The sequence below is a fragment of the Alnus glutinosa genome, chromosome 6 (genome assembly GCF_958979055.1).
Source record: "Alnus glutinosa chromosome 6, dhAlnGlut1.1, whole genome shotgun sequence".
Taxonomy (NCBI): Eukaryota; Viridiplantae; Streptophyta; class Magnoliopsida; order Fagales; family Betulaceae; genus Alnus; species Alnus glutinosa.
In genome coordinates this window covers 1906674-1934327 of record NC_084891.1, presented here as the reverse complement: position 1 = coordinate 1934327, position 27654 = coordinate 1906674, and the positions used below count along the sequence as shown (strand labels likewise).

Sequence of the window (27654 nt, the reverse complement as noted above, 5' to 3'; positions counted from 1 at the left end):
TGATAAATACAACGTTATTTTATAAGAGACTTATTGCCACTCATAAAGTCACTAATTAAACCCAAAACCATATTTATTCCCATCACAAGCTAACACAAACGATTCTCTTTGTTGTTAGCTCGACTCAATTAGCTACAACCACTAGGGCCAAAGCCAATCCTCCCTCCAGCAACATCATGCACCACCTCTAACCTTTTTTGTTGAGCATTCCCGATAATCACTATGTTGCTTGCATCATTGTTTCCGGCGAACCCTAAACAAGCCTGCGAAGAGCTTAGTATGAAAAACACCCCTGCATGGTCCAAATCCACACTCACACCACCAAACAAAAAGGCAATGCTCGGAACTAAAACACTCTTGTTCTTGCTAAAGTCATAGCACGTATCGAGTATTGAGACCGGGCTTGTCATCGGATAACCACGCATCGACTCTCGAACTGCTGTTCGCAGTTCGTTGTACGCCATAGGTGGCAACCGTGTAATGACTGTCCCGGAGTCGATGATGGTGCCTGGTGTTGAGAACACTGACGTTGGAATCGATAGTTGACGTCCGCCGACACTTATTCCGGTCAAGCCAAGCCCGTAGAATGACGCACCTCGAGAAAGTGTCAACAATGGCGTGAACTTTACGGTGTTGGAGACTCCACCGCCATTTCCAAAAGTGAGGTGTCCTATTGAGCTAGGTGTGGAGGGTAGGCAATACGAGAAGAATAGGCCGTACTTTTTTGCAGCTTGTTGTACGATGGAGATTTGGTTACGACCGAGGCCTAGCAACCCGGCGCTGCCATTGAAGAGTCCTTCGTTGTCTTGGCCACAACCAAATAAGAAATTGTCCAACACATCTAACGGTGTTATGGTTAGCCTTTCTTTGCTGAAATAGCCGATTGAGTATGATTTGTCACCGTATCCTATGAGGTATATGCATTGTGAGGTAAGGGAGCACCGTGGTCTGTTTCCTGCATTGTAACAAAAAAGCTGTAAATTATACTCCCACATTCATTAAATTGAGGAATGTTGGACGTAATTTATAATTTCTTGACACGTGTTAGTATGTGTCTCAAGTTAGTATGTGACTAATCACATACTGACACATATTAACATTTTTCATTTAAATTTACTTGCCGATTAAGGTGGGGTTTTTTAAGATAACTCTATTATGGATTTTTCAAAATGCTAGTCACCATTTTTAATTAAATTGTTTAAATTTTATCTATTTAAAATTTACATAAAAGATATTTAATTTTTCTTTAATTCGTTGTGTCTTATTAAGTTGGATATTGAGATATCAAAATATAAAGCATTTAATTATAAATTAATGATAGTTATGATTTTAAGATTCAATTGCATATATAGAATCATCCAAAACATTTTGAGGATTCCGACCGAAACTCATGTTTTTATGATTCCACATTATACCTAGTCTTTGAATTTTCGAAAGAATTTTGGTAATTTTTTTTTTTTTAAAAAAATTAATTAGGCAAGAACTTTCTCTATCTTTCTCTCTTGTAAGTGGGATCTTGAGTGTCTGTTTGGTTGTAGAGGTTTCAAAACATACTATTGCAAATTTAGTAATTTTAAAATTCAGTTAATAAAAATGCATTTTTTTTTTAAATGCAGTTAAGCGTTTGTCAAAATACATTTGAAAAAATTGTACCTTGAATCACTTTTAAAACCGTATGTTTTTTAAAACGCACCCCTCTATCTACCTACTGCGCAAATTAAAACGTAGATTTTTTTCTTCACGTTTTTAAATTGCCATTTTTGTTTTTCAAACACACTCCCAAATAGAATACTTTTCTTAATTTTGTTTTCAAACACGCATTTAACATACAAAATCGCTGAGATAAATACAGTATAAATTTGTTAATATGATTAGGTTACCTGTGGGAGAGGAGAGTTGAGTGCATGTTGGCGACGTGCATGTAACGTTGGAATATGATGTGGATTTGGAAGGGTCAAAGATGGGGTCAACTTGGTTATAGCAATATCCGGCGCATGGTTGACACTGGGTCCAAGTAAGGTCGCTGCCAGTGTCAAATACAAGTCTTAGGTCTCTTTTGGGCGTGCCAAGGCCGACGGTGACAACGTAGTTGCCAGAGCCGACCGTAAGACCGGATTTAGCCGGTAGGGTGGCGGCCTGAGAGTCCCTAAATTTACTGCTGCCGGCAGAGTTCTTGGAAAGCCTGGAGTTGATTGCATTGACCCTGGATTGGTCTTGGAGGAGGATTTCAATGTGATTTGGAACTGCTGCTACTTCATCTTCCTTGCTTTGAAAGCATGGCCCATATTTGTGTATCACTTTTAGAGAGCCCTTGCTTTTAGGACCTGAGTAACATAAATGCTTCATCAGTTGGAAGATTTTGGAAGCAAATTGAAACTTAAATTTAGATCATAAATTTCAAAAACTAATATACTTATGAATGTTTTGGGTGCTTGAAATTTGTACCGAGAGTTTGAATTTCATGGAAAAAACAAAGTAACTAAAACTTCGAATTTTTCATATAAATTGGAAATTCACTTTCAAATTAACAAGGCTCTAGCAGTTTCAAATGCATGCCAAAAATATTTTGGATATTAAAACTTTTATTATAAAGTCATTAATACACTCATGTGACAATTTATAACGTGTACGTAAAATAATTAAGAAAAATTAAGAAATCAAATTTTTTGTTTAATTATTTTATTAATTTTAAACTGCTACATCAGTTTGTAAATAATTTTATAGTATCCTTAATAACATTTTAAAAAATTATTCTCGCTATATATTGATCGATATTACAACATGCCAAGGATGCTCGAGGCCCTCTCCCCGGGGCCGGGATTTTGAGAAGAAAAATTCATATATATATATATATATATATATATATCATTTACCTCTCATTTAAATAACCAATATTGATATTATTGAAAAGCACTTTTATCCTCGTCTACTTTGTGTGCTAGCTAGCTATGTGTACATAATTATTAAAAATAAACACTCAAAGTAAGACCCATAACAAGCGGTAGAAAAGTAATTTCATTCATATAATAAATTTATTTTCCTTTCCATTTCTTATTTGCTATGCCTAATTCCATTAAAAAAAAGGGGATAATTGCACCACTGGTTCTTTGGGGTTGACCTAAATTGCGAATCACACATTGCTGTACAAAAAGTTCATGGAGGGTCCTTGTAGTAAACTATAATTACGAATCACTCACTGAACCCGTTTTTCATCCACCAATTTAACAGAATCTGTTAATTTGCCACGTTATATAAATAATGAGACAACCTCTAAATATAATTTGTATTGTAATCCATTAACGGACTCTGTTAACTTAGTGGACGGAAAACGAGTTCAGGGAGTGATTTGTAATTATAGTTTACTACAAGGACCATCCATGAACTTTTTGTACCACATGGAGTGATTCGTAATCTAGGCTAACCCCAGGGACCAGTGGTACAATTATCCGTTAAAAAAAATGGATTAAGTTTTGATATACTATATTATATATTTATATGTTGATCTCGAAGAATATATGCTGTTTTCCGAGGGGAGGCCAGGAACTTATCTTTTCATGGGTAAAAAGATTAATTAACTACTTAATTTATTTAAATGTAATACTGAGAAAGAGAAGAGTGGCCTACTGGCCCCAGAGAGAGAGAGAAGAAATTCTTAAACATAAAGGAAATTAAAGAGAATAAAGAATCACAAGAATTTATGCGATTTGGTCTATGACCTACATTGAGATATTAAAGCCTTAGTGACTACATTTTGCTCTTATTCTTGATGATATTTACAATACCAATAATCCCTATTTATAGAAAAAAAAAATTGTAGTAGGTGAATATATACAATACAAAATAAGGTAATCAAATCACAAGAATTTGATTATCAATCACTATAATATTAAAATATGGGGGTACTTACCTTTTCCCCCCATGAACTACCGGCCTATGTTATTTTGCCCCCACGAACTACCACTTCGACCAAAAGAGAGCATCAAATTACCATTTTTACACACTTTGGCTCATTCCGTCAGAAATTCCGTTAACTTGGATGGAATATGTCATTTTTTACCGTTAATTTTGATTTAAAAACCAAAATACCCTCTACAGTAATTAATAAAAAAAATATTAAAATTAATATATTAAAAAAAAAAAAAAAACAAAAACAAAAACTTGAAGGAAAAGGGTGGCTGCCGCCACCCCTGAGGTGGCCGGGTGGCCTGCGAGCCACCCCCAGAGGTGGCCCCGGCCATCTCTGGGGTGGCTTGCGGCCCACCCCGGCCTAAGGGGTGGCCGGAGCCACCTTTAGGGGTGGCTTGCAGGCCACCCACGGCCTCGGCCACCCTAGAAAAGACCTAGGGTGGCCGTGCGGCCACCCCTTAGGCCGGGGTGGGCCGCGAGCCACCCCAGAGGTGGCCAGAGCCACCTCTGGGGGTGGTTCGCAGGCCACCCGGCCACCTCAGGAGTGGCGGCAGCCACCCCTTTTCCTTCAGATTTTTGTTTATTTTTTATTTTTTGTTTTATTTTTTGAGATGAGGGTATCTAGGTCATTTTTTAAATTGAGTTATGGCATTTAAGTCTTTCCATGAATTAGACTGACAGAAGGGGGCAAAGCGTGTAAAAATGGTAGTTTGATGCTCTCTTTTGGTCGAAGTGGTAGTTCGTGGGGGCAAAATGATACAGGTCGATAGTTCATGGGGGGAAAAGGTAATTACCCCTAAAATATATTTTAACGACGAGAGAGAGAGAGAAAGAGAGAGAGAGTGAAGAAATTCATAAACATAAAGGAAATTAAAGGGAATAAGTAAACACAAGAACTTATGCGATTCGGTTTTTGACCTACATCCAGATATTAAAGACTTAGTAACTACATTTTGCTCTTATTTTTGATGATATTTACAATACCAATAATCCCTCTACCTCGAAAAAAAAAATGTAGTAGGTGAATATATACAATACAAAATAAGGTAATCAAATCACAAGAATTTGATTATCAATCACCATAATATTAAAATATATTTTAATAATGAGAGAGAGAGAGAGAGAGAGAGAGAGAGAGAGAGTGAAGAAATTCATAATCTTAAAGGAAATTAAAGGAAAGAAGGAAACACAAGAATTTATGTGATTCGGTCTATGACCTACATCTAAATATTAAAGCCTTAGTAACTACATTTTGCTCTTATTCTTGACGATATTTACAATACCAATAATCTCTATTTATAGAAAAAGATGTAGTAGGTAAATACTATACAAAATAAGGTAATCAAATCACAAGAATTTGACTATCAATCACCATAATATCGGAATATATTTTAACACAGAGAGAGAAAGAGATTTCATGCCTTCGTTAGAAGCAGTACTTGTGCAGGTAGTTGATGGGATTAGAGAGTCGACTTGAACAGTATGCGTATGAAGAAGCAGGTGTTGGCTTTCTGTAGTCTCTCTTCCTTCATGAGCATAAGGGCATAGAAAACCTGCAGAAAAACCAAAGAGGATAATAACCCATAGGAAGGAGGAAACAGGAGTAGTAGCCATAGATAGATTTGCTTTTCCCTCAAAGCTATGCATGTGTTGCATAAACAAGATAGCGGACCCTATTTATTTATTTCCCGGCCTCCATAGTAGGTACGTACGTTCATACGTAATTTTCACGGACTATTAGAGTGACCAGCCATCACGTACACAAGCACCCACCAAATAATTGAAATTGATAATATCGAGGAAATTACTCCTCTACCATACAAAATTACAAAATTCTAATATTCTCTTCCAAATAATAAAAAAAAAAACAAACCCATTTGTTTCTATGTGTGTAGGCACTTGAAGTTGGATCCCTGGAATATTCATGAAACTTATTATTTTATTTTTGAAAAAAAAAAAATTAATTAGCACCCAGCTAGATTTTTATTTGAGTTGCTTGTATTTAGTTTTTGAGTTTTTAATTTTAACAACAATGCTTTTAGGTTTTGTCTAAATTTTAAATAGGTTTCTCTGTCATTTTATTGTCAAAATTAATTAATAGTTTTCCATTTATTAGGTTGTTTCATTTGACAAGTCAATTTCTATGTCAGCACTCCAATGCCAATGCCAAATTAAAACTTGAGAAACAAAAGAGGACCCAACTCCTTTCTTGTGTGCCGTCCATTCTTCTTGGTCTCTGATGCGGCATCTCACCAATAATAAGCCTCGAGTCTAGCTACAACGTGTGAAGATATGAAACCCTGCATTTCTCACCTTATTCTAGTAGATTTAGACAGTTGTTGCGGTAATAGCGTCTCTGATCACCCTCTGCATCTGAAAGTCCCGCATCTTTGTCGACCGATTGCTACCGGATGGTTTTCGTACTAATATATAGGGTTTCAACGTAATAGGCTTTAGATGTAATGCACCAGATTTTGTTTATTGAGTACATGAGTTATACGTACAAATTTACGGGAAGTTCTTGCTAGTGCTTTTACTTAATGCATGAACTAACAATACAGTATTTTCAATATTTAAAGAAGCAATAAAAAAGCTGCTGCATGTGTCGTCGAGTAGTGACACGCTCTGGAAACAGAAGTCTCCGCCACAGGCAGATGGATCTGTTGCATCATTAAGAGAAGAACCGCATGAAACCCATTTCAAAGCAGAAAGAGTAGGAGAAAGTTGGTAACACAACACAATGCCAGCTGATAGGATGCCTTTCAGTTTGAGTAATTATAGTAGTTCAAAAGCGCACGGTGAACACGTAAGAGTTTAAGGGACTAATGGTTTTATGATAATTAGAAAAACATTGTAACCAAAATCTAAAACCTTGCACGAGAGATTTCAATGTAAAGCATTCATTCAACTAAGGAAACCTCACTTCTCTCTCTCTCTCTCTCTCTCTCTCTCTCTCTCTTCATAACAACATGCTCATAAACTTTTAAGCTAAATATGATTTTTCACTATAATTTTTCATGATAAACTTGAGTTCCAGACATGTTTGTCATTAATTCCCTACTTAAAAATAATGTATTGCTGGCCTACTCTTACCTAATAAATAAGTGGTGGCCAGGTGGGATTAAAAGAGTAATTCTATAAGTGTATATGGACACTTAATCGCCATCAAGTGTCCATAAAAAAATGATGTAGCTTTTAATTAAAATCACCATTAGGTGTGTGTGATGGTCTGTCAAGTGTCTATTAAAAAATGAGGTGGCTTTTAAAATCACCATTAAGCGTGTAATTGATTAAATGATGATTTTGATAAAATGATGATTTTAAAAACCACTTCATTTTTTGATGGACACTTGATGTACACAAAAAATACTAATAGAATTACTCGTGTGATTGATCAAATGATGATTTTGATAAAATGACTGGTGATTTTAAAAGTCACATCATTTATTTATGGACATTTGATGGACACTTAATGTACATGTAGAATTACTCGGGATTACAAGGTACCCAGATAACTAGAATAGGGCTAGCTGAGATGTTTGGGTGGGTATCTTTTTTTTTTTTTTTTTTTCTCTCTCTCTCTCTCTCTCTCTCTCTCTCTCTCTCTCTCTTTTCATTTTTTTTTTTTTAAAAAAAAAAAATCATATATGGCTCCATTTTATTTTTATTTTATTTTCAACCCAACTCAAAATTTTTTCAACCCAATTCAAACTTTTTGCAACCCAATTTAAATATGTATATATTAATTTTTAAAAAGTAAAAAAAAAAAAAAAAAAAAAAAAAAACTATTGGTGGCTCAACCACCCCCAAACACTTATTTCTTTTTTTTCCTAATTTTTATTATTATTTTTTCTTTAAAAAAATATTTATTTTAAATATATTCAATTTAATTCATCTTCCCAAACATAATATTTATTCTTTTTTTTTATTCCTGTGTATTCGTAATTTTGAGTAAAGTTAAAAAGAAAGGTTAAATACATATTTGCTCCCTGTGCTTTATGACCTTTATTTTTTGTCCCCTCAGTTTCACTTTTTATCAATTTTGGCACCTGTGGTATATGAAAAGACGAAAATGGTACCTCCGTCTGATTTCCCGTCCAAAACTAACGTCCACCCTCGGCATTTTCTGTCATGTTGTTGTTTGGATGTTGTTGGAAACGATGTATAAAGAATTGGGTTCTGGGCTTCAAATTTTTAGGTACCCAATGACGTGGGTGGACGTTAGTTTTGAACGAAAAATCAGACGGAGGTACCATTTCCGTCTTTTCATATACCACAGGTACCAAATTTGATAAAAAGTGAAACTGAGGGGGCAAAAAATAAAGGTCGTAAAGTACAGGAGGCAAATATGTATTTAACCCTAAAAAGAATACAAAAAAAATTGCACACCCAATCGTATATTTACATTATGTGATTTTATTTTGGTGTATTTACTGAAATATATAGTGCTGACGTGACAACATATTTACCATGTGATAATACATATGGGAAATCTGTATTAACCCGCTGAACTTTCATCACTTTTGCAATCTCAACCCTCCCAAAATTAAAAAACGCACAATTTAGTGTATTGAGCTTTAAATGTTTTGCAATCTCACTCCTCCCATACTTAAGAATTAGGATTTTGGGTTAAATTAGACGGTCAAATGAGTAAAATAACACTTGTACCCTTGTAAATTTTATAAAATTACAAAATTGCCCTTAAATTACAATTAATTTTGTTTTATAAAAAAAAAATGATTGTATTTTGAGTGAGATTGTAAATTTTTTAAAGTTTGATATACTAAATTGAGAGTTTTTAAACTTTGAGGAATAAGAAAAATTACAAAAATGATGAAAGTTGAAAATGATTAAACGTGGTTTCCCCTAATATATACATTATTAAAATTGTAAACTCTAATCTAAATCATGTAATAAATATTAATTCGGGTTAATTAGATCAATCAAGACGATTGGAATGTTTTTTTTGGTTATAGCCTTAGCCACGTACACTACACACCTACTTGATGGTGAAAAAAGTAGGATCTGTCTCCAAAAATGTAGGACATATATAGAAGGAAAGAGAGAGTGAGAGATTTGATGGGTTAATTGCTTCTCATCATACAATTTCAATGGTACCTACCAAGGCAGTTAGCATTAATTTTCTTGATGCTCGATTGATATGGAATTATTGTCATTGGAGTCTTCTAAAGCCTATCAACTTTAGATTTTTTATTTTATTTTATGGCCTCAGCCTTCCTTATGCATATTTAGTAGGTCGCTTTGAATGTTTTGGGCCATCATCGAGCAGCATTTAACTTGATGAGATAGTTTGAATTGGAGATATAGCTGTGTGATGCAGACGGGGACAAAATATCATCAATTATAGATAATTTATCACCACAAACTTCTGTATGAAATTTTGACGGAAAACGATCAGAATGTTTTTTAAGAGCACTTTACTTTTATTTTATTTGAGGTTTTTTTTTTTTTTTTCCTTAATTTGGATGATGTGTCACACTAACGTAGCAAGTTACAGCTTTTAGATGCTGAGTAGACATGTTGATAATAATGACATGTGTCAGTTTTCAATTGGGTGTCGCATGGCATGGATGTTAAAAAATTAACGGAGACATAATATAAGGATCTATTTGAAAAATAATTGAACCCTTTAGGAGTAAATTGACAAAATTTAAGCATTAGGGAGCAATTTGATTAAAAAAAAAAATGATATCCGTGAGTTATATATATATAACATTTTATAATTAATACAAAGCCATTAATACAGAAAATTGGAAAAGTACATTGAGTTTTGTTTACTCATATATATATATATATATATATATAGTAAGTATTTTAGTGTAAAAATGAAATGAAAACTCATTTGCCAGAAGAATATTCGCATTGATTAGTAGCTTGGATGTAGCAATGAATTTCATGATCATGAAACTGATCAAAACCACCTTTGTGAATCATGCACTCTTTGAAGATTTTATTGTAGCAATTCTTTTCCACTTTCAATCTAATGGCTTCTCCAACCTCAAAGGATGCCACCAAGACGATGATGGTGATCATACAAACCAATGCCACAACCTTTCTTGAAGCCATTATCTTTTTGTTAATTTACTGCCTTAATTAAATGATCCATGATTAGCTTAATTATGCATGTTTTTATATCCATTAGTGAAGTAATTGTTTTTGTGGCTTTGTGGTGCAGAGGCAATTGCAGAAAAGCTACTTCTTTAATTAAAATTACTTGGGGTTAAATAATAATAAATCACACACTTGTAACAACTAGAATTTTCGTCTCTCTACTTTTGAAGCCAAGAAACGTGAGTAATTCTATATTTATATTAGGTGTTCATCAAGTGTCCATAAAGAAATGAGATGGCTTTTAAAATTACCATTGGACGTGTGATTAATCAAATGATGATTTTGATCAAATGGTGATTTTAGAAGCCATCTCATTTTTTATTGGACACTTGATAGATATTTAATATTATACATGTAGAATTGCTCGTACCTGAATACAAAGGCACGTTGTTTTCTCTTTCTAAAACACTTGCAACTTCTCCCTTTTGTTTTGAAACAAAATCAGTAACAACAAACATCTTCAAACACAAAACACTAATGAATTGAACACTCAATTATTTTTTTTTGGGATGAATTAAAGCTTTATAAACCACCAAAAAGAGAATACAACCCTCCAATAAAAACTGAAACACATCCAAAAAAGGAGCAAATGCCTACTACAACAGCAGACCACTACAACTAAACAAGCTTGCAGCAAGCAAACTACAAGGCAGTATCACTAACTAACAAACTACAGCACATACTATCTCAGCCCAAAACAAAACCAACAATACAAGCTACAATAAAGGGTGTAAGTGCCACCTATATACAAGACCTAGGGGGCTAGACAGATCCTCAAACCTCCATTTAGCTAGCTACCTCAATCGAACCTCCCATTTGATAGTAGCCGCAATAGCCTCTTCTGACTTATCAGTATTCCCATGTTGAAGGTCATTTCGATGCCTCCAAATATGGTAGATCGCCGCCCCAAAGCATAATCTACCCAAACAAGCCTTCAAATTTTTCCCCTACAACATAGAGCTGCCTCAATCCACCACATCATCCCAAAACAAAGGGGATCTATAAACGAACAAGCATCCATCAATTTCCTCCAAATTCTCCTGCTGAAACTGAAGCGAAAGAACAAGTGTTCTCTAGACTCCATACCCCCATGACAGAACAAACAGTTAGGATCGCCCATATAACCCTAGCAAACCGGCCATCTTCTGCTTGGTAATGAGGGCATCCTTGCAAACCAACCAATTAATTAATAAAGGCATATTTGGGAATGGTTGTAGAAAACAAAACCAGCTTCCACCAACTAGTTTTCGGGAACTTTACTCTCATTATTTCCCATGTTTCTGCATAAGAAAAAGTGCCTTTGCTTGAGTCCCAAATAGGAGAATCAGAACCTGGAAGTGGAATCTCCTGAAGGAGACATTGAATATCCACCAAAGCTTCGGACCTAGCTCTTGGCCAGTACCAATCACCATTAATAATGATGGATGAAAGTTTAGCATCCATGGAGAGTCTTGAGTCATAGACCACCCGAAAGCCAAACTTATCAAGCAAATACCCCAAAGGGTGCCAATGATCATGCCATAGAAAAATTGATCTCCCATCCCTCCCTTGAATTCGGATGAAGGTTTTTGCAAGGTCCCTAAGTTTTAGGATCCTCTTCCAACTCCAAGAGCAAGACTTAGGGATAGGAATTTGCCAAAACTCTTACCCTTTAACACTCAAAATTACTTTCTCATTTGTTGAGAAAATTGTAATATATCACTATACCAAAGTTTTGCTTTTGGTTTAATAATAGGAAAAATTTCACTTACTACTCTTGATCATTCATCACTTTTGCAATTATATTCTTAAACTTTAAAAAGTGTACATTTAGTGTATTCATCTTTCTTTCTTCTTCTTCTTCCATTTTTTTTTTTTTTTTAATTTTAATTTTACCTATCTGTTAGGATTTTCCATTAAAGACTACCCTAAACACCTATAAGAGTACAAGAAAAGTTGAATAGGAAAGAAATACAATGATCTGCGCTACAATACAAACATCAATACATTTCTAAAATTAATACAACAAAACCTCATGTTCGATCAGAGCCTAAATTTTAATAAAACAAAAGAAAGCAAAGAACTATAATTAATCTTACTGAAAATGTCATGCATTTCACAAATTCGTTTTAGAAAATGTGTTCTCTATAATTACACCAATGAAAGAAATAATGTAAGTTTTGGGAAAGAATAGTAACGCATAATCTTAGCAATAACAGATTTCAATGAAAGAAATAATATATATGCAGTACTTAATATACATAGAGTTCATAATTCTCATCGATATGGTTTATACGAGCCCTTAAAACCTTCTTGGAAAGGTTTGCACGTTCTTGTTGAAAGAAAAGATAACGCAATAGACAAATAAATATAAAGCAGAATAAATAAAGAGACAAAAAATTACGTGGTTCGGTAATTTATGAACTATGTTCATAGGATAAAGCCATGGGTTAAATTTTACTCGTTTTTTCTTATTTTTTTTTTATTTTTTTTGTGATATTTACAATATAAAATGCTCATTAGGAAAATTAGGGTAGATGAGAATAATACAAAAAGATTTCAATTACAAGTACGTGATAGTCTTCAACTGTGACTAGGTGATAGACTTCAACTGTAGGTAGGTGATAAACTTCAACTGTAGATATGTGATAGACTTCAATTGTAGGTATAGATGTGTAGCTTTGATTCTCAAACTCAGTAATATACTCTAATATCCCCTCAATTTGAGGGGAAGAAATTTGTAGAATGTTGAGATTGATTTTTCTTTTCTTCTTTTTTCTTTTTGAAGACGGTAGCAGTTGGCGATAACATTATTTATTGTAGCGCCCCAAATTTTAAGACATAAGATTTAATGTCTTCAATTAGATTTAAGACCTAATAATAAGGCAAAAGAATAAATATGAATATTTATGAAAATAAATATTCGTTGATTAAAAAATGTTCATAGTTTCAATTTGATAAAAGTTCAAAACAGACCTTAAACTTTGATCGAACCGAAAACTGGTCAAACGGACTCGGATTTAGTTGATTCAAAGACCCTTGTTCTCAAAAAAGAAAGATCTATCCTATGGTAAAATTTAGTGAAAAGTCTTCCTGTTGACTTTTTGGGTTTGTAGTTGACTATTTAGGTGCCAAGTGGCACTTTTAGTTGAACTTTGACCTCTAAATTTAAGCTTGATAAATATATTTTTATGGTTTTTAATTATTCAATATTATATATATTAAGTTTATACTTGAATCCTGTGAAGTCAGAATTCAATTTGGTAACAATTGACTTTTTGACCAAAATCGGTGCCTAATTGATCAAACTGTCGAATTTTTAGCAGAATGAATTAGAAGCTTAACACTAGCCGGCCCTAATATCTTCCAGATCTGTATTTTTGTATTAAAATCCCCTAGTGGCCAGGCCATCATGAGTGAGAGAGAGAGAGAGAGAGAGTGTTGGCTTAAATTTCATTTCTTTAATTATAATGCAAATGCACTACCTTAGTAATGATGAAACCCATTTGCATTGGAGATAAGGCTATGATGCATCAACTCCCAATCCATTAGATCAAAATGTGTCCACTTGATCCTAACCATTCATTCTCCTATAAATAGAACCAAGGTGGAAGGATGCATTACCCATCAAGCTTTACACACACACACATCCATGATCAAGTGAGAAAATTGTGAAATTTGTGTAGTTTTGTGTGGTTCAAATCTTGAAGTGTGCTAGGAAGTATTTTGGTAAGCTTCCAATAATTTGTTTCATTGATTTTATGGTTTAAGTTTTGATTTCATTAGTTCGAGCTTGATTATGTTCATTATGTGCAAAAGAAATAATTAAGGTTAAAAAGAAAAGAATTCAAGAAAAGAACACATATACCTCTCTTTGATCTTATTTGATGTTATTATGAATTTTATGAAATTATGGATATATATGTATATTATTCTTGTTTTATTTTAGCTTTATGATGGTCTTGGATCATCATAGGTAATTTTTATTACTTGTGTATTTATCATATAGCATTCCATATTAATTGTTAAGATTCATGTTTGAGCGTTATGTCACCAACAGCTACGCTGTGTTTCGGTGCTTAAACATGAATCGTTGATCGTATTTACTTTTATTGTCCTTATGATATATTTTAAATCCTTTAAGTTTGTATTTGGTGGTATTGGTCATATAGCCTCGTCACCAAATCATGAACCAAAGTTTTAAGATTGTTATAAGTGATCATCTCAAAAATAATGAAGTAATGGATAATAATAAATTTTAAAAAATGAGTGTCTATAAACAATGTTTTGTTTGATAGATAATTGATATATATTTATTATATGGATTGATTTATATGCAGAAAAAGGAGCGAAGAAACTACACCAAAGAGAGTAAGTATGGATGTACTTACTGAGGAATGATTCTATGTTTCATTAGGACTGTGTGGTGTGTGTTTATTGCATGTGGTTGTTCATGCATTGCATGTGGTTGTTCATGCATTGCATGTTGTGTCCAATTAAAATAACGGCTGAGGAGATAGCCATCGACAAGCTGATGTAGTAGCAAGTGGAAGGAAGGCTAATCAGTGGACCCAAGGGGTTCAGAGTGACCAAGGGGAGTCCGAAGTCCTGATAAATAACTAATACTGGGACCGGTAGGATTCCAGTAAAAACAGGTAAGACTTCAAAGTGGGAGGCAACGGACGTAAACGGGTTCAGATAACCTAGGACGAGAGGTTTGAAGAAAGATGATCATAAAACATCAAACTAAATGGTTACTACGATGCATATTCATACAACCCTCGCATTTGCATTCTTTATGAACTGTTATTTGTTTGATGGTAACTTAGATATGAAAATGGATGACTCACTTGTTTGTCTATGCAAATATGATAACGCTATATTTGCATAGTTACTGATGCAGATCTAGAAGAGGAAGACAATGACTCATATGCCAGTTTTAATGGTTTTTGAAACTATTGCCGTAGGAATATGTGCTAGCTTAGAAAGTGCTAGTCATATTTATGTGTGTTTCATTTCATGGCTTGTAATAATTATGATGATGTTTTGTTTGACATATTTTATGTTGTATGTTTATGTGCCGTTTGTGGCACTTATTTTTAATGCACCTAGTGTGCAAATGACGTGTAATGATAACTTAAGCAACTTTTAATTAATGTATCAAGGTATTTCAGTCAGCTCTATCGTGTTATGCTATCAATTCCTAAGTCTTTAGAATAACAAAATATATTCCGCTGCGAGAGTTATCTCTGATGTAGTAACGTCACGTGGGAACCGGAGGTTTCTGCTTACGAATTTGCTGGCTCAAATTTGGGGCGTTACATCTATGCTGGGGTTTATGTTTGATGCGTTTGTACAATGTCGATGGTTGAAATGTTTGGTTTTCTTGTAGAGTGTAAAAGTTGTTATTGTTAAATTATCACTAGTTTAAAAAGCTTAAACTGTTAGGAAATGATAAAATTAATCATTTAATCAATACTTTAACACTTCTCCTCACGTGTGAGCTCAAACTCCCTTTTAATAGATAATTGAAATAGGAGGTTAAATAATGAAGGAGACATGGTTTGAACTTAGGACCTCTACTCTGATACCATGTTAAATTACTATTTGTCACAAAAGTTTAAACTGATCGGAAATGGTAAATTTAATTAATACTTTAACAATTATTTGTAATGCCTAGCTCAAGAATTACGGGATGGAAAATTCACTCACTCTTTTGTAACATTTTGCAAGAGAACCAAAAAATAATCCCTATGCTTCTAGCTGCATGCATTCAGGTAGCATGCAAGAAATCCCACATTTGCCATTGGATTTAACCTCAAACCCAAGTGGAAGGGATGAAATTAAAAGAAACTGAAACATGGAACAATATTAATCATTCAAGTTATATTAACATTTTCATGAGGAGTGAAATAAGGAATTTGATTGCAGAATCACAGTAGAGAGAGAGAGAGAGATTTCTCGGTAACCGTTTCATTTATTCTAAAAACTTAAACTAGTAAGAAAATATAAATTGTAATTTTATCAAACGTTTAACCGCACTTTTAAAAATTATATTTTCAAATTATATGCCAACCCACTAAAAAAAAGAAAGAAAAGGAGACGAAGAAGATATTCTTATTAAAAAGTTTATATAATTTTTATTGAGTCGATTGAGGACTTTCTTATAATGTGCAAACACACACGTCATGACTTGAACTCTATAGTTTTTTCTTTTTCACTAACACGTACGTACAACAGCATTTCAACAATCCTCTTAATTTTTTCTCTTGGAATTTTACTAGTTATCGGTTTATATATATAGTAAGTTTTTGAGTGTAGAAATTGAATTATAATCGTTTTGTAGGGCGACGTTGATATGGAGAATGCATATATGGATGGTTGACCCTTCAATTCCATTGCATATAATTTCGCATGCCTGCTTGTAATAATAGTTCCAAAGGCTAGGCCCCTTTCAGATACGCATTTTTTGTAGCAATCCTCATACGATGTCCCTAGCTCTAACCTCGAAGGATGCCAGCAAAACGATCATGGTGATAGAAAGCAATAATGCCACAGCCAATTGGTTGAAGCCATTTTCTTGCTTCTTTTTTTTTTTTTGTTTACTGCCTTAGTTAATTAATTAAATGGGCTTTGTCAATTGCAAGAAAGGGAGAGCTAATCATGAGGCAATTTTGATTAATTATATTTATTTATTTTATTTATAAATTTATAAATTTAATGGCCTTCTCTATAAATTCGTTTTTTGTTTGTTTCTAAAAAGTCCGTTTAACTCTTTGCATAGGCTGCGGCCCTCTGTTCACCTTCTTCTTGTTTTTGAATTTTGGAGTTTGAACAAACACACAAAGGTGTTTCTACGTACTGGTATTTCTTTTTCTACTTATATAGCACGTATAGAGTATCAAATTCGGGATTGTCATCAGATAATTTCGTCTTAAATTACAAAAAGTTTTCACCGCAATGCATTGTGTGTTGCTGGCGCAAGCGTTTTAATTATCTCTGTCCCATATTCGATGATGGTGCACACCGCCAAAAACACCGATGTAGAGATTGATAATTGACGTTATAAAAGCATATATAGATTATCCATTTGAATTTTGTCTTTCTAATTAATCCACCTCTCATTTTAATTAAATATTAATCTCAATGCAATAAATGCAAGAATTCGTCGTAATTCCAAGCATCTAATTGCCTTTTGATTAAACTTCCTTTCCAAACTCCTTTCTTTCTCTCTCTCTCTCTCTCTATAAAAGCATCATTTATAAGATAGGTGGTCCTTATCTATTTTGCAGTAAGTACAATATATATATATATATATATAGACGCGCTGAAGTAGTCTAAATAATTCTCCATTGACAATTGTTCTTTAATGGTTAGCCACACATGCAATACAATTGTGTTTAGGAATGGCTCTAGCATGCCTTAATACAGTTTAGGCACGAAACAAAAGACATAAAATTGTCAATGACTAGCTTATTTACGGATTTCTTCATTTATATTTCCATTTATTTTTATATATAAACTTATAAAGTCATTACTTAAACCTTAATACGTATTAATTCCCTTTTACTTTGGATAACTTGAGAAGCGAGGCTCACTTGTTCGATCAGAACAAGTAAACCCTACAAGGTTACAAGCCAGCCTCTCTACTTTTTTATTTTATTTTATTATTTTCTAAGCAGCTTATCATTCGTATGTAATTAGCTAGCTACAACCAGCAGGGCCAAATCCAATCCTCCCTCCAACAACATCATAGACCACCTCCAACCTTTTTTGCTGAGTATTCCCGATAATCGTTATGTTGCTTGTTTTATTGTTTCCAGCAAACCCTAAACAAGTCTGCGACGAGCTCACCATGTAAAACACCCCAGTTGGATCTAAATCCACCCTCAAACCACCAAACAAAAAGCCAATTTTTGGAATCGAAACAGTATTGTTCTTGCGAAAGTCATAACACGTATCGAGTAACGAATATGAGCTCGTCATCGGATAACCACTCATCAACTTTCGAAATGTTGTTCGTAGTTCGTTGTACGCCATTGGTGGCAACCGCGTTATGACCGTTCCGGAGTCGATGATGGTGCCTGTCGCCGAAAACACTGACATTGGAATCGATAATTGCTGTCCGCCAACGCTTATTCCAGTCAAACCAAGCCCATAGAACGACGCATGCTGAGAAAGCGTCAATAACGGCGTGAACTTAACGTTGTTGGAGACCCCTCCATTGTCGTTTCCAAACGTGAGATATCCTATTGAGCTAGGCGTGGAGGGTAGACAATATGAGAAAAATTGGCCGTACTTTTGTGCGGCTTGTTGCACGATAGAGATTCGGTTGCGACCGAGGCCTAGCAACCCGGCGATGCCTTTGAAGTGTCCTTGGTTGTCTTGGCCACAACCAAATAAGAAATCGTCCAACACATTTGACGGTGTTATGGTTAGCCTTTCTTTGCTGAAATAGCCGGTTGAGTTTGATCTGTCACCGTATTTCATGTGGTATACGCATTGTGAAGTATGAGAGGGGCACGGCGGTTGGCATCCTGCATTGTAACAAAAATGCCAAAAAAATCATACTCAAAGGTTCTTTAAATTTACTTATTAGATAAGATGGGTTTTTTAGAATGAGTTTTGCTACGGTTACTTTTTAACAAATTGATGTGATAGCCCCTAATTGATGAAATTATCAAGCAAAAAAATTGAACTTGTCAATTTAATTAATATGGACAGTCACATTAGTATATATGAAAATTGTAGTAAAAACTATAGCCAAAATTTTCCTTTTATGATAGCTTGACACCATTTTTAATTTAATTATTTAAATATCATCTTTTTAAACTCTGCTTAAAAGATCTTTAATTTTTCTTTAATTCATTGTATCTTATTAAGTTGGATGTTGAGATAGCAAAATATAAAACAGTTAATTATAAATTATAGTACTTATTATTTTAAGATTAAACCTTATAGAATTATCCTAAACATTTTGAAGATTGTGACCCAAACTCATGTTTTTATGATTCCACATTATACCTAGTCTTTGAATTTTTGAATGAATTTTGGAATATTTTTAAATTTATTAGGCAAGAACTCTCTCTCTCTCTCTCTCTCTCTCTCTCTCTCTCTCTCTCTCTCAAGTCCGTTTGGTTTTAGGGGTTTGAAAACAAGCAATTTGACCTACAAAATCAGGAATGAAATACACTCTACATTTGTTAATACAGCCGGTCGGTTACCTGTGGCAGAGTCGAGTAGAGAGCATGACGGCGAAGCGCATGTAATGCTGGAATACGATGTGGATTTGGAAGGGTCAAAGATTGGGTCAACTTGATTATAGCAATATCCGGCGCATGGTTCACATTGCGTCCAAGTAAGGTCACTACCAGTGTCAAATACAAGTCTTAGATCTCTTATGGGCGTGCCAAGGCCGATGGAGACAACGTAGTTGCCGGATCCGAGCGGGAGAGCGGATTTAGCTGGAAGGGTGGTGGCCTGAGAGTCCCTAAATTTGCTGCTGCCGGAGTTCTTGGAAATCCTGGAGTGGATTGAATTGACCCTGGACTGGTCTTGGAGGAGGATTTCAATGTGATTTGGAACTGCTACTTCGTCTTTGTTGCTTTCAAAGCATGGCCCATATTTGTGCATCACTTTTAGGGACGCCTTGCTTCTTGGACCTGAACGAACAATGTTTAACTTTTGAGAACGGTTAAAATATTAATTGAATTATTAAATCAAACATTTTCTAGCTAAATAAAAATAAAAATAATTCTAGCTAAATATTGATCAATCACAACACGTTTGAACGTCTAGAAACAATTATTAAATTGATTATCCAAAACCCTATGCGCAAAAACAATATCCGTATGCTTAAGAAAATGCTCACATCTGTATATACTGAATGAAAAAAAAAAAAAAAAATCATAATCGATGCATTTATCTTTCAGAGTAGTTATTTGAAAAGGACAGAAAAGGTCTTCAGAAGAACTTAATCAAGTATTAATTGTGCATTGGTAAATTGTATTCTTTCGATACAAGAACTTTCAGGCAACCCGCTTAGGGTACGTTTCCAGGGGATCAGGCCGGATTCTCTCAAATTATTTGTCTAAATTTGAGAGAATTCAAGCAGGTAATTTTGAGAAACTATTATCAAATCTACCTGAACAAATAAAAATTGAACTGTCCAACTACTTATCCGGTCATTCAGGTAATTGTGAGAAACTATTATGAAATCTACTTGAGAGAATCCTAGTGCGCGTATATATGCATTTATACATAAATGCTATGCTGATCTCGAAGAATATATACTGTTCCAAGGGATTAATCAAAAGCTTTATTTTAATCAAAGATGTGTTTTTACCTTATACATAGTTTCACACGTATAAGATAAAAACCTTTGAGAGAGAGAGAGAGAGATTTCATGGTGACTTGTTAAAACCTTTGTTAGAACTATGGCAAGTAGTTGATGGTATGAGAGAGCTGACTTCAACAGTATGACTTCCTTCATGGGCAGAAAGGCATAGAAAAGCAGAGAAACTAAAGAGGATAAACCAGAGGAGGAAGGAGGAATTTAGAGCACCCATGGATTAGCCTTTCGCTCAAAATCATATACTATATGTTGCACTTGTACAAACCGACGTCTATATATTTATAGTAAAAGGTTGGCGATGCCATCATACTTTTTTTTTTTTTTTTTTTTTTTTGTTTAGTCCTTTTCATTTTTAGTTCTTTCTCTCTCTTCCCAAGTTAGTTGGTTAATTAATTAGCTCCCTTTGTGTTGGAAGTAGAAGATTTTTCGGGGTTAGGCATGTAAGGAAAATTGACGACGGTGGAAAAGCTGGCGGCCGATGGAGGATTCCAGCGGAACCGGCGGTGGTTTATTGTGACCACTGCAAACTTTGGTGGCAATGAAAAATGAACTGCGAGCTAGAGTGTGTAAAAGAATGAGAAGATTAAGCTCAAAAAATGATTTACGGTTTTTTTTTTTTTTTTTTTTAAAAAAAGAAACCAATTTTACAAAAATTAAATAAGGTTCTCTTGGTCAACTGAAAAATGTTTTTGGTTTGACCACAATTTTTTATTGTACCAAACACCAGAAAATAGGGAAAACGTTTTTCATAAAACATTTTACGTTGAAATAAATGGAGCTTTAATATTTACTTCAACTGCGATGAATAAACAATTTGTCCATTAAACTATTTGGCTCTTGAGTGAGTTTCTTAGGGTCCATCTGGTTTAAGGTACAGTTTCAAAATGAGTGGTTTGAAAAAAATAGATAGTAATTTCAAAATACAATTAATGAAAACATGGTTTTTAAAGACACGGTTAGTGTTTGGTTAAATCATGGTTTATCCTTTAAAATCGCGAATAGTTCGATTGGCCGGCATTTTAAGTTAAAATTGTGCTTTTTAATAACACACTCCCTTATCTACAATTTAAAAAACGTTATTCTTTTTTTTTTAATGGTTTTAGACCGTCCATTTTTTTCCTTCAAAAACTCTCTCAAACAAAACATTTTCTACGATTTTGTTGCTATCAATACGTTTTTTACAACAAGCTAAGGGCAGTTGATTTACAAAAGTTGACTACATAACCGTATGAAATTCGATAGTTGGAGTCCACAATTATGATTTTGTTTTAAAATTACCCTTTTTACATGCAAAAAATTAGTGACCAAACAGACTTTTACAACATACCCTCCTCCCCCTCCCCCTGGGTTGAAATATGACCATTTTCATTTCATTTAATAAAATTAATACTATCTGTTAGATACATCAACTTTAAATTCTGACCATAAAATAAATCAATAATATCAATGTAATTTGAAATGAAAATATTATATTCCCCTTAGATTGTACATAAAGGGCAGTTAACTTACAAAAGCTGATCACTAATTGTATGAAATTCAATGGTTGGTGCCCACAATTACGATTTTATTTAAAATTGCACATTTTACAAAAAAAAAAAAAAAAAAAAAAAACTGCATGACAAAACAGACTCTTACTATCATCATTAATATCATAACAAAACACTCTTACTAAATCTTTCTAAAAACTCAAAAAAGACCACATTACATGCTCTAGCTAGCTAGCTAGCCTTTTTCATTTGCCATTACATTGGTCTCTCTCTCTCTCTAGAATTAATGCATATTTTTCTCCGTAGAAGGTTAGGCCAGCAAGGGAATATGCAACAAATTACGTCGTCAAGCACGGCATTGGTGGTTTTCTAACTTTTCTTCAAATTAAAACACGAAGCGTGGAATAGCTTGACTGATCTCTCAGCTGGCTGCGTTGCATGTCAATGACAATGCAACCTGCCGCCCTTATCCCATCACTTCAATTCATCCCCCACGACCTAGTTACAGTTGAAGATTGTGATATAACTACAACTAAAACTATCATGTAGTCACAGTTATCTAGTTGAAGTTTAAGTCTATTTGTATTATCTAATTCTCTTATAAATAATAGCTTGTTATATTGTAAACATCATTCAAAAAAATAAGGGCAAAATGTAGCTATTTAGACTTTATCATGTGAACATATATAGATCATATAATACTGAACCATATAATTTTTTGTGTCTATCTATTTATTATTCGGCGTTATATTATCTTTCAAAGCAGAACCACAACATATTATATATAATTCAATCATGGACCCATAGGCCATAGCTACATGTTTATTTTTGCTTTTTAGTCTTCTTCTTTTTTTTCAACTTTTTGACTTTGAAAAACTTGGAGATCGATCGATCCTTCCATTTACAAGTGTACGTTGTTCCTCAATTGAATAGACGTTTGGATATATATATATATATATATTGAAAGTTTTCCATCTCTCTCTCTCTTTCCCCTAAAAAATTCTTTTTCAGGATTTTGGCCGGGGTGGATCAACTTTTGCTTCAAGTGCAAGCCAAGAGACATGATTGAACAACCACAATATATATCGGAAGTAATTAAAATCTATAAAGTAGCTGGGAATTGAATTAATCAAAGGAAAATATTTGTGCGTGAGAAAAAGATTTTGGTAGACTCGGCTAATGAACAAATTAAATTTGGCTCAAAAAGATGGTCGAGTTTAATGTCACGAATTAAATTAGATTTTATTGTGATGGCCTTCGCTCACGATGGAGGGGCGTCAACTAGCCCTTGGCTTTTTTTAATCAGGGATCTATAAATTAAAATAAAAATAAAAGATCCATCGGTTTGATTATAGACTAGTAGATATATTGGAAAATAAAGTTGAACATATATGTGTTTATGTTTGTTAATGTGATTTGGGAGGTGCCTTTTGTTTTTAGTTTAAAAAATTGTTTTTATGTTTTGAATTAATTGTTTGTTAATTTATTTGTCTTAATAACAACAGAAAATGAAAAACAAAAACACAAACAAGTTATAGGATGACCATCCAACGCACGCTGTTGCCTGGATAACGGTGGAACCAAAGGTCTCTGGCTGCATGAGAAGAAGTTGAAAGTTTGAAACAACCATCAAGTACCATGTTGTCCATGCATGACTCTGGGCTTTCTTTATCGCACGCAGCCACGCACGCCTCCTACGTACTCAGTCTCGGTCCGCACCTTCTTCTTTTTTTCTTTTTCTTTTTTTTTTTTTTTCGTTTTTGGCATTAAGAAAAGGGAAAATCAAATCATCAGTACGGTATAACCCGTGAAGGCTCCACTCAGGCGGTAACAAAAAGGCACGTGGCGCAATAGTCGTGGGTGGGTACTCTCTCTCTCTCTCTCTAAGAAAACAAACGAGGAAGGCGTCCATATGATGATAGTTTTTTAAAATTGCACATTTTACCAAAAAAAAAAAAAAAAAAACTGCATGACAAAGGATATGTTTTGTTATGGATTTCTTGTTTGAATAGTAATAAAAAGTGATCATATGATATAAATGTGAAATACGATTTAAATTTTTTGTGATAGAAAAATAAAAAAACTATCACCATTAATATCATAGAAAACATGGTCCATGCTCTCCACTTAGCCTTTTTATTGATAGCACACGTATTATTTGTGAATGTGTTCTAATTGATTGAGAATTAAAAATACTTGCCCTAATAAAAAGGCATCCTTGAAAGTGGTACACAAACATGAATCAATCCATATATGCGCTATGTAGAAATAGCCAAAGAAACGTGTAGAAAAGAGAACAATATATTTATATAACTATAAGCTATACACAAACTAGACCTAGTTCTAGCAGAATAAGGCCGATCAAAATATGAAATACAGTAAAAATGATATCACACAATGAACATCTTATGCGGAATATGAATGGCAAGAGATCTAAGTAGTATGAGTAATGATAGGCAGGGGCCATCTTACCGGCCCCTGCCCGGCCCTTTCCTACGTGGAAAGGGCCATTTTAGGAGAACTGTTTTTATTTTTTTTTCCAAAAAAAAAAAAAAAAAATTCAAATTTTGAAAACAACTCGTCGATATTTATTCCCATTTTCTTCATTTCAGTTCAGAGTTTCCCCCCATTTTTTCCCTCCCTCTCTCCATCTGCCCATTTTCTTCCCACCGTCGACCGCGAAGAACGACCCGCCACCGCCGTTCTCAACGCACGACCCAACTCCGTTGTTCTTCCAGTTCCGGCGGCGACCATTCAACCATTCGTTCTCCACCGTCGTCCTCCACCTCCGGCCAAAACTTAGGGTTCCAGCGACCCATTTCTGGCCTAGAACGACCCCAATTCCGGCGTTCTCAACGCACGACCCGGCGCCGTTGTTCTCAACGCACGACCCAACTCCATCGTTCTTCTAGCTCTGGCGGTGACCATTCGACCATTCGTTCTCCACCTCCGGCCAAAACTTAGGGTTCCGGCGACTCATTTCCGGCCTAGAACGACCCCCCACCGCCGTTCTCAACGCACGACCCAACTCCATCGTTCTTCTAGTTCCGGCGGCGACCATTCGATCATTCGTTCTCCACCGTCGTTCTCCACCTTCGGCCAAAACTTAGGGTTCCGGCGACCCATTTCTGGCCCAGATTTCCCCCATTTCCGGCTCCGGTACCGATCTCCCCCATTTTTGAGTTTTTTCAGTATTTTCAGAGTTGCTTTCTTTAGTTCCTTGCTGTGAGTTGTGGTTTTTTGCTATTGGGTTTCCGGTTATAAAATGCCTTCTTACATGTTTGTGTTATGTGGATTGTAAAACATTGATTATAAACCGAAAAACCCCTATGGAACATGAAGCTTCAGAAGCCAATACCCAAAAGCTTGAGCTTCTAGATCCTTAAACCGGGGGAGCAGATTTTGCGTTGATTGGGGATCTCATCGAGCTTGGTTTAGCTCATTTCCTTTCCAGGTAAAGAAAGCTTGAGCTTCTAAAGAATTGCCCTGAATGCTTGTCTGTCTCAAAGGATAAGAAAGATGTTTATAAATTTGACTTCTCTTTGCCCTTGGATGTAAGATATACTTCTTCTTTGTGTCATACAATAGATTAAATGTATGATATATAAATTTCTGTAGACATCATTGTGGAACAACCTTCATCCGCAACAACCTATAGGCATGGCTGCTGTTGTAAAGGAGATTGATTGTTTAACTGGCACTGTGAATGACATCCTTAAACTCTGATCAAATTTTTCTTCATTAATAACTTCTTGAAGCATGTGGAGTACCCGATTTGTTGGAAATTGTTTCTGGTTTTTTGATTGTTTGATGGTCTTTCTATGATTTTTTAGTTCCTTGCTGTGATTTGTGGTTTTTTAGTTCCTTGCTGTGATTTGTGGTTTTTTGTGTTATGTGGATTGTGAAACCTAGATTGTATCTGAGAGTTCAATGCTGGTGTATCTGAGAGTTTGTGCTGAGTCAAGTTATTCATGGTCATGTATGCCAAGTCTCCATATGATTTTCATCATTATTTTTGTTTAACAAGCCAATTCCTTACTCTATGTATCTTAAATTTCTTCAATTTTCAGTCAGAGTTGCATTCTGGAAATCTTCTGCGTTTTGCTATCAGTGATGGAGGGTTAGAGTTTTGTATATTGCGTACCTAGTCAAAATAGATAACAAATGACTCACATTGTGCAAAGAAAAAGCAATAATGCTGTAAAACAGTAGTTTTAACACCTTTTAGCATGTTTGCTCGTTGAATATATTATGGTCTGACGAAAAGATTTTAGGAGATAATTATAGCACTTTAGCAAACAAATAAAGCAGTTGAATCATAACTGAAAAAGATTGGAGGAGATGTTCATGCACACAATTGTATCTGTGCATATGATATCTTATACTCATTGGCTCAGCTTCTTTGCCAAATGCCCAGACTCATAGCAGTTTTTCTTATTACTATTATTATAAAATTTAATTGGTCATCTTAAATCACATGCATCAAGTTGTTCTTATTGTATTTGCCTTCAATCTGAATAGTTTGTGAAAGAAGTTGGTTTTCTTCCATGCCACCTTTTTGTTCTTATTAAATTCGCTCCACATGTACTGTTTAAATCTTTGGACTTCAAAGCATCCTATGCCAAGTATGTTTTCTGTTCTGTCTCTAATTGCACAAGTCAAAAGCACATAATTCATCCATCTTCTTATCTTTTTTATGCAAGCTGATCATGGTTGTAATGTTGTATAACTGCATAGACTTGATACGGTAATTTTGTCCCATCCTTTTCAATGATTTCTTCTGACAAATATTCTCTTATGTACTTGACATGTCCAGCATTATGGAATGATCTTATCTTAAAGAAAAAAAAAATGATTTTCATATGATTAGTTTTTTTGTGCTTGTGCTTCGTTATTTCTTTATTTAATTTTCTGATCCTCCTAGTTATTCGTTAATAACCGCATGCATAGAAGATTGGTAGAATTTGAGGATTTTTTTCTTTTTATTATGTTAGATGGATTTTGGTGGAATCTGAGCTTGTCACTTATCTAAAGGTTATGATTGTATTTCTTGTTTGAGTAACATATATTTAGCCTCCCAATTCAATATATAGAAGATTCTCACGTCGTGTGCTTCTAAATTTAGGCACAAGTAAATGTCTACAACAAGTGATTTGTCAAGCGGTCATCCGTTATGTAAGTGTGGAATTCCTGCACGTCTAAGGTACTCTTGGACCACATCCAATCCCACTAAAAAGTGGTATGGATGTAATAACTACAAGGTAATTTTTGTTATATTTTGAAATTAGCTTTGTGTTATATTTCGTCGTTAGTAGTTCATGACATTTTTGTTGACCCTTGTTTTTTTCATGCAGAAAGCCGGTGATTGTGATTTTTTTGAATGGGCTGATAAGAAGATGTCTGCATACGAGAAGGGATTAGCGCAATATCTGAAAGAGATGGAGGAGAGAAGACAGGTTGACAATGACAAAGTTGAGGAATTAAATTGAAAAAAAATGCAAGGAACAATTAGCGCACATTTGAAAGAAATGGAGGAGAAAGTTGAGGAATTGATTGAAAAAAAATGTAAGGAACAATTAGCGCAACGTAACGAGAAGATGTTTCGTGTTTTGTTGTTAGTTGTCATTTTGCTGTTAGCCTTTTATTTTTGTAGTTATAGTGAACCTAGACATACTAACTTGATGTTAAAATGAAATTATGAAAACAATTCAGTTGTAAGAGACTTTTTTCTGTTTGTACGAATATCCTAAATGTATGTTAAACTTAATTGTTGTCTTTTGGTCTTAAATTGAATTG

The 27654-nt window shown here is 34.5% G+C and overlaps 2 protein-coding genes across 2 annotated transcripts; both read right to left on the bottom strand.

The window, feature by feature from the left end:
* LOC133871207 (aspartyl protease family protein At5g10770-like) lies at positions 1-5539 on the bottom strand. Its single transcript, XM_062308601.1, has 3 exons — positions 5328-5539; positions 1881-2324; positions 1-955 (listed from the first exon to the last, which is right to left on the bottom strand). Exons 1-3 carry the CDS (start codon positions 5518-5520, stop codon positions 129-131), a joined length of 1464 nt encoding a protein of 487 aa, XP_062164585.1. The 5' UTR covers positions 5521-5539; the 3' UTR covers positions 1-128.
* A 12129-nt stretch (positions 5540-17668) lies between these two features.
* On the bottom strand, positions 17669-20587 carry LOC133871859 (aspartyl protease family protein At5g10770-like). Its single transcript, XM_062309299.1, has 3 exons — positions 20441-20587; positions 19242-19679; positions 17669-18554 (listed from the first exon to the last, which is right to left on the bottom strand). The coding sequence occupies exons 1-3, from the start codon at positions 20583-20585 to the stop codon at positions 17722-17724; spliced, it is 1416 nt and encodes a 471-aa protein (XP_062165283.1). The 5' UTR covers positions 20586-20587; the 3' UTR covers positions 17669-17721.
* Between the last annotated feature and the right edge of the window lie 7067 nt (positions 20588-27654).

Coding starts and splice junctions, on each gene's coding strand:
- LOC133871859 (XM_062309299.1), bottom strand. CDS start 20,585: ATGGGTGCTCTAAATTCCTCCTTCCTCCTCTGGTTTATCCTCTTTAGT. Junction 19,680..20,440: donor TTGCCATAGTTCTAACAAAG/GTTTTAACAAGT, acceptor TTGTTCGTTCAG/GTCCAAGAAGCAAGGCGTCC. Junction 18,555..19,241: donor TCTACTCGACTCTGCCACAG/GTAACCGACCGG, acceptor GTTACAATGCAG/GATGCCAACCGCCGTGCCCC.
- LOC133871207 (XM_062308601.1), bottom strand. CDS start 5,520: ATGGCTACTACTCCTGTTTCCTCCTTCCTATGGGTTATTATCCTCTTT. Junction 2,325..5,327: donor AAGTACTGCTTCTAACGAAG/GCATGAAATCTC, acceptor TATGTTACTCAG/GTCCTAAAAGCAAGGGCTCT. Junction 956..1,880: donor TCAACTCTCCTCTCCCACAG/GTAACCTAATCA, acceptor GTTACAATGCAG/GAAACAGACCACGGTGCTCC.